Here is a 5,850-nt window from a genome sequence, read left to right on the forward strand (position 1 = left end):
CCCCCCTTGCTTTCACTTGCGGTGAAGTTCAGGTGGCCATCGGGAAGGCAAAAGCCTCCAAAGCCATGGGTCCCGACGGAATATGCATGCTGATGCTGAAAAATTTGGGTCCTGCGGGGGTAGCGTACCTAACGGAGGTCCTCAACTTGTCTATGGCCACTCTCATCATCCCAGACATCTGGAAGGTGGGGAGAGTGGTCCCACTGCTCAAACCGGGGAAACCTGCCAACAAAGGAGATTCTTATCGTCCGATAACACTCCTTTCCCCGGTAGCGAAGACACTCGAGGCCTTGCTGCTCCCGTACTTCACAAACCACTTGACCCCAGCGAAGCATCAGCATGGTTTCCGTAAAGTGCACAGTACAACAACAGCCATAAACACTCAGATAACTCGTGGCCTTAACCGAAACCGTCCCTGTGAGAGAACGATTCTAGTAGCGTTGGACCTGTCAAAGGCGTTTGACACCGTCTGCCATTCCACGCTACTAGAAGATATAGAGGCCTCCTCTCTCCCACAGAGGCTCAAACGGTCGTTGGCAAATTATCTGAGTGGTCGACATTCGTCGGTAATGTTTAGAGACAAAACGAGCAAACAGAGAAAAATAAAACAGGGGGTTCCACAGGGTGGTGTCCTTTCCCCGCTACTGTTTAACTTTTACATTTCAAAGCTCCCTCAACCACCAGAGGGTGTCTCGATTGTCTCTTATGCCGACGATTGCTCGATCATGGCGACTGGGAATGGAATTGATGACCTGTGTTCGAAAGTAAGCGGGTATCTCTCCGAACTTTCTCGCTTCTTCACTGTAAAGTATCTAGCCCTCTCCCCTACGAAATCCTCCGCGACCCTGTTCACAACCTGAACGAAGGAGGTCAGGCTACCGCTGGGGATTCACGTCGATGACACACCAATTCCGACGGTGAATAACCCCAAAATACTCGGAGTAACATTCGACAGCCTGCTCCCCTTCTCTGCGCACGCAACCGCTATTGTCAATAAAGTACAGAGCCGCAACAAGGTCCTCAAGTCGCTAGCCGGCATTACTTGGGGCAAAGATAAAGAAACGTTGCTGGCAACATACAAGGCAATAGGCCGGCCGGTTTTGAACTACGCAGCGCCAGTGTGGTCGCCGGGGACTAGTAGGACGCAGTGGATGAAGCTACAGACTGCACAGAACACCGCACTCAGGACAGCGACAGGATGCCTCCTGATGTCGCCCGAGCACCATCTTCACGGCGAGGCGCAAATTCTCCCCGTAAAGGAGCATAATATAATGTACGAGGCACGTCAGGAGGCATCTATATGAACTGACGGACGAAGTCCAGAGGTTCATCAAGCAACTTTGTTGAATTGCGCCGGGTACAACGTGCACCGTCGAGATCGCGAGCGAGATAATGGTGGTGGCTTAGCGTTCATCACGCACCACACCGTGCAGTATTGTCTAATCGAAGCAGACATCGACCGCAGGGATACCACCCTAGAATGTCAGGGCATCGCTATCCGGTCAGGCGATGTTGAGCTCGAAATATTTAACATATACATACCCCCTGTAACCTGCTGCCCGGCAGGATATCACCCTGATATAGGTGCGCTCCTCAGAGGTGAAAACCGTATGGTAGTAGGTGACTTTACTGCGCACCACGATCTTTGGCACTCAAGCCTGTCAAACGATCGTAGGGGAACAGACTTGGCTGAGCAGATAGACGATTCGACATTCTGCACAATGAACGACGACGCACCCACCAGAATTATGGGTAACTGCTGTAGCTCGCCAGACATCACCATAGTCAGCGCTGGTCTGATAAACAGCATAACATGGCGACCTATGCTGACTTTAGCATCAGACCACCTACCCATAGTCATCTCGATAGATAAACCAACCGACTTTGCCTCCGCCAAACACCGTACCTATATCAACTTTTTTAAAGCTGATTGGAAAGGTTACGCGTAGTTTACCGAAAACACCTTCACAACGCTCCCCACACCTACCGACGTCCATCTCGGTGAACGTAAGTTCCGCAGGGCTGTCACTGCTGCTGCAGCTGGCTTCATACCGGCAGGATGTATAACGGACCCACGTCCAAACTTCCCTGCCGAAGCGGCTGTTCTAGCCGATGAGCGTGATAGCCTTCGTCAGGCCGATCCCGGAGATCCCCGTATCAGGGATCTCAACGCGGAGATTCGGCAAATAGTAAACGTACATAAGCGGAAGAAGTGGGAGGAGCATCTGAAGACCTGTAACTTCACCTCTGGTGTGAGCAAGCTTTGGTCAACCGTGAGGTCGCTGTCCAATCTGACGAAGCACGACGACAGAGTCGAAATTTCCTTAGGCGACCATGCTTCGTCGGACCCGGAGCGATGCGCGAGCTATTTTAGCCGGCAGTTCATACTGCATCCTCCGGTGGACAAAGCCAAGCGTCGAGTGACCAGAAGGCTGCACAAACTGCCAACAACCTGTGCCCCCCTTGCTTTCACTTGCGGTGAAGTTCAGGTGGCTATCGGGAAGGCGAAAGCCTCCAAAGCCATGGGTCCCGACGGAATATGCATGATGATGCTGAAAAATTTGGGTCCTGCGGGGGTAGCGTACCTAACGGAGGTCCTCAATTTGTCTATGGCCACTCTCATCATCCCAGTCATCTGGAAGGTGAGGAGACTGGTCGCACTGCTCAAACCGGGGAAACCTGCCAACAAAGGAGATTCTTATCGTCCGATAACACTCCTTTCCCCGGTAGCGAAGACACTCGAGGCCTTGCTACTCCCGTATTTCACAAACCACTTGACCCCAGCGAAGCATCCGAATGGTTTCCGTAAAGTGCACAGTACAACAACAGCACTTAACGCCATAAACACTCAGATAACTCGTGGCTTTAACCGAAACCGTCCCTGTGAGAGAACGATTCTAGTAGCGTTGGACTTGTCAAAGGCGTTTGACACCGTCTGCCATTCCACGCTGCTAGAAGATATAGAGGCTTCCTCTCTCCCACAGAGGCTCAAACGGTGGTCGGCAAATTATCTGAATGGTCGACACTCGTAGTACTTAGGCCGGCCGGTTTTAAACTACGCATCGCCAGTGTGGTCGCCGGGGACTAGTAGGACGCAGTGGACGAAGCTACAGACTGTACAGAACACCGCACTCAGGACAGCGACACAATGCCTCCTGATGTCGCCCGAACATCACCTCCACGACGAGGCACAAATGCTCCCCATAAAGGAGCACAACATAATGCTCTGCAAGCAGTTTCTGATCGGGAGCCACAGAAGTGGCCACCCAAACAGACAGCTGCTTGCAGAGGAGCCCTCGCCTAGGCACGTCAGGAGGCATCTATATGAACTGACGGACGAAGTCCAGAGGTTCATCAAGCAACCTCTGGGCCCGTCAGCTTACCGACTGGCCTTCACAGGGAGTCAGTCTCGAGTTATGTAGACTCTAGACCTGTCAATGCCGTTCTAGGCATACAGCCCCCGGACATAGACGAGACGGAGCTTCATCTGCCTCGGGAGACACGAACGACCATAGCCCAACTCCGCTCTGGCTACTGCAGCAGATTAAACTCCTACCTGAGTAGATTGAATGAGGATGGGCCAAATGAGTGTCCGGCATGCGGAGAAACCCCACATGACTCGAAACATCTCTTCGCATGCCCGGAAAACCCGACAACCCTAACGGCTTTGTCCTTGTGGACCAACCCAATAGAAGCTGCACGCTTCCTAGGGCTGCCGTTAGTGGAACTTGGCGACAACGACTGAGATACCAACCGATCTGGGCGGGGTTGTTGTAGCCGCTACAACAACAACAACAACAGTGCTTATCATAACTACATATACACCGCTCACATATTGACAAGATTTTACTGCACATCGCACCCCATACCAAGTTTTAACAATTAAAAAAACAACAAAGCTGCTGGAGCTGAAAGCCTTCCACCGAGCTATTCAAGTACGGCGGCGTGGAGTTGATAAGGTGCTCCGTCAAGCTCCTCGGAGTGTTCCACTTGGCAAACGTGAAGCTGTAAACCAAATTATAAATGAAATGAGCAAGAGTGGTATGATTGGACTATCAGCGAGTACATGGAGTTCGCCGGTAGTACTTGTGAAGAACATAGTTGGAGTGGTCGAATGCGGTACTGCGTGAAATTACGGAAACTAAGTGACGTAACGAAAAAGACCATCTATCCACTACTCAAACTCGCTGATACTCGGCACGAAGTGATCCTCAACACAGTGAAGAGGGCAAGGAAAAGACAGCTTTCAACGTGCCACTTTTGAAAGACCCTTGGACCATGTTCTTAAGGGACTGCATTGGAAAACATGTTTGGTGTATCTGGACGACGTCATCGTATTGGGTAATAAAAGCTTTGAGGAACGACTTACGAATTTGGAAGAAGCAAATGGCAGTGTTAAGCTAGATCACAATGTCATACGGTGCGCAAATAAACAGTTTTAAGTTGATAGCTGCCTGATTCCGTAGGAAATGGGGAAGTGAAGATGGCCAGTGATGCCGTAATCCAACAGTAGTTCCAATTTTCTAGACGATTCCACATTGCTCAAGAAAAATCGCTCGTGTAAATGGTTATTGAAAAATCGCTTGTCTCAAAGGAGACAGCAAGTCAACTTTTTCATTCGATTATCTCCTGTCAAAAAATCACCTCATGTTAAGCCAGCTTTGAGTGCGAAATATGTTCCAGAGTAACACCATATTTGGCTTCGTATGCGGTAGAGGGTTAATCGAATAACAACGAAGGCGACCTCTGCAGTGAAGACGCGTAAATGCAGGGAAAACAACCAGTGTTGGCAGACATAACGTTTTCGTACCAAATCTGGTAGGTTTTTTTCATTTGGTAAGGCCTGTATGCAGCTCCGAAGAAAAGCAAAAACTCCATCTAAAATGACGTACAAGAAATGGCTAAGAAATTTTCTTGGGTCAGATTTCCTTAAGGCAGTACGCAGTTCTTAAGGAATTTGGTACACTTTCTACTACGGTTACTTAAAGTTTTTTGTGCAAAAAGAGCACAAGGCAACCCAGGTTTGCAACAGAAATATATGCCCGTTCCAAGACGCAATTATACAAGGTGTTATGGGTTGTCAACTTCTCGCTCTAATTCCGCCATATTGACTGCCTTAGGTGAAACAGTGTTACTTCTTTAACAATTCTTTGCCTAATAATATAGTTGAATTTTTTTTATTTTTTCTCAGTATACACATTTTGTTTTCTCAAAAAGGTATTTTATTTTATCTTATTTCATTTCATTACGAATATACTATAAAAAGCAAATTTTGTTTAGGAGAAAACATGAAATTTTATATTTCATCCCGTTTTTCTTCTTATTCTACTGAGCTAAGGCAGTGTCAACTCGACCTGTCACAACTGATACCACCTTGTATTATTGCAGCATGGGTCTTTGTAGGTAACTTTGGTAGGAAAAAAAATGTTTGTGGCAACACTGAGAACAACACAACCTCAATAATCCCTCAATATTGGGCATTTCTTTACTGAAAATTATTCTTAATTAATTTAGTAGATATATGAAAACGAAATTAAATAGATAATGGGACATTTACGCAGAAAACTTTCCTAATAGATTACAAAACATTTTACTATTGAGCAACTGTTGAGTTTCATTGGTTTTGTTTTGTTCGCTTTGACGTAGAGAAGCTGATCGAGACGACACGTATTGAACAAACAGCAAGCAGAAGATAAGGCAATCGCGATAGGAAGTTTGTGTTGTAAATGGGCTGGAGCAAATGCCGCCACAGAAACTTAAAAGCCACCCATCGGGTTATAATAGAAATGTAAACAATCGAACTAATGTTAAACAATTGTTCAAAAAGTATTTGAATTTCGAGTACGTAAA

The 5,850-nt window shown here is 47.6% G+C and overlaps 2 protein-coding genes across 2 annotated transcripts in view; one reads left to right on the top strand and one right to left on the bottom strand.

The window, feature by feature from the left end:
* Positions 1-5,850, bottom strand: part of LOC118742561 (sestrin homolog) — a gene marked incomplete in the record, with an annotated part of 134,363 nt that overhangs the window by 87,691 nt on the left and 40,822 nt on the right.
* LOC118742560 (lethal(2)neighbour of tid protein 2) overlaps positions 5,437-5,850 on the top strand; it is a 64,136-nt gene continuing 63,722 nt past the window's right edge. Inside the window, exon 1 of the mRNA XM_036474724.1 lies at positions 5,437-5,802. Coding sequence (XP_036330617.1) covers positions 5,741-5,802 — 62 coding nt within the window. The 5' untranslated portion in view covers positions 5,437-5,740. The remainder of the gene's footprint in view (positions 5,803-5,850) is intronic.

The sequence above is a fragment of the Rhagoletis pomonella genome, unplaced genomic scaffold (genome assembly GCF_013731165.1).
Source record: "Rhagoletis pomonella isolate Grant_MI unplaced genomic scaffold, Rhpom_1.0 Rhpom_scaffold_00007, whole genome shotgun sequence".
NCBI classification, from domain to species: Eukaryota; Metazoa; Arthropoda; class Insecta; order Diptera; family Tephritidae; genus Rhagoletis; species Rhagoletis pomonella.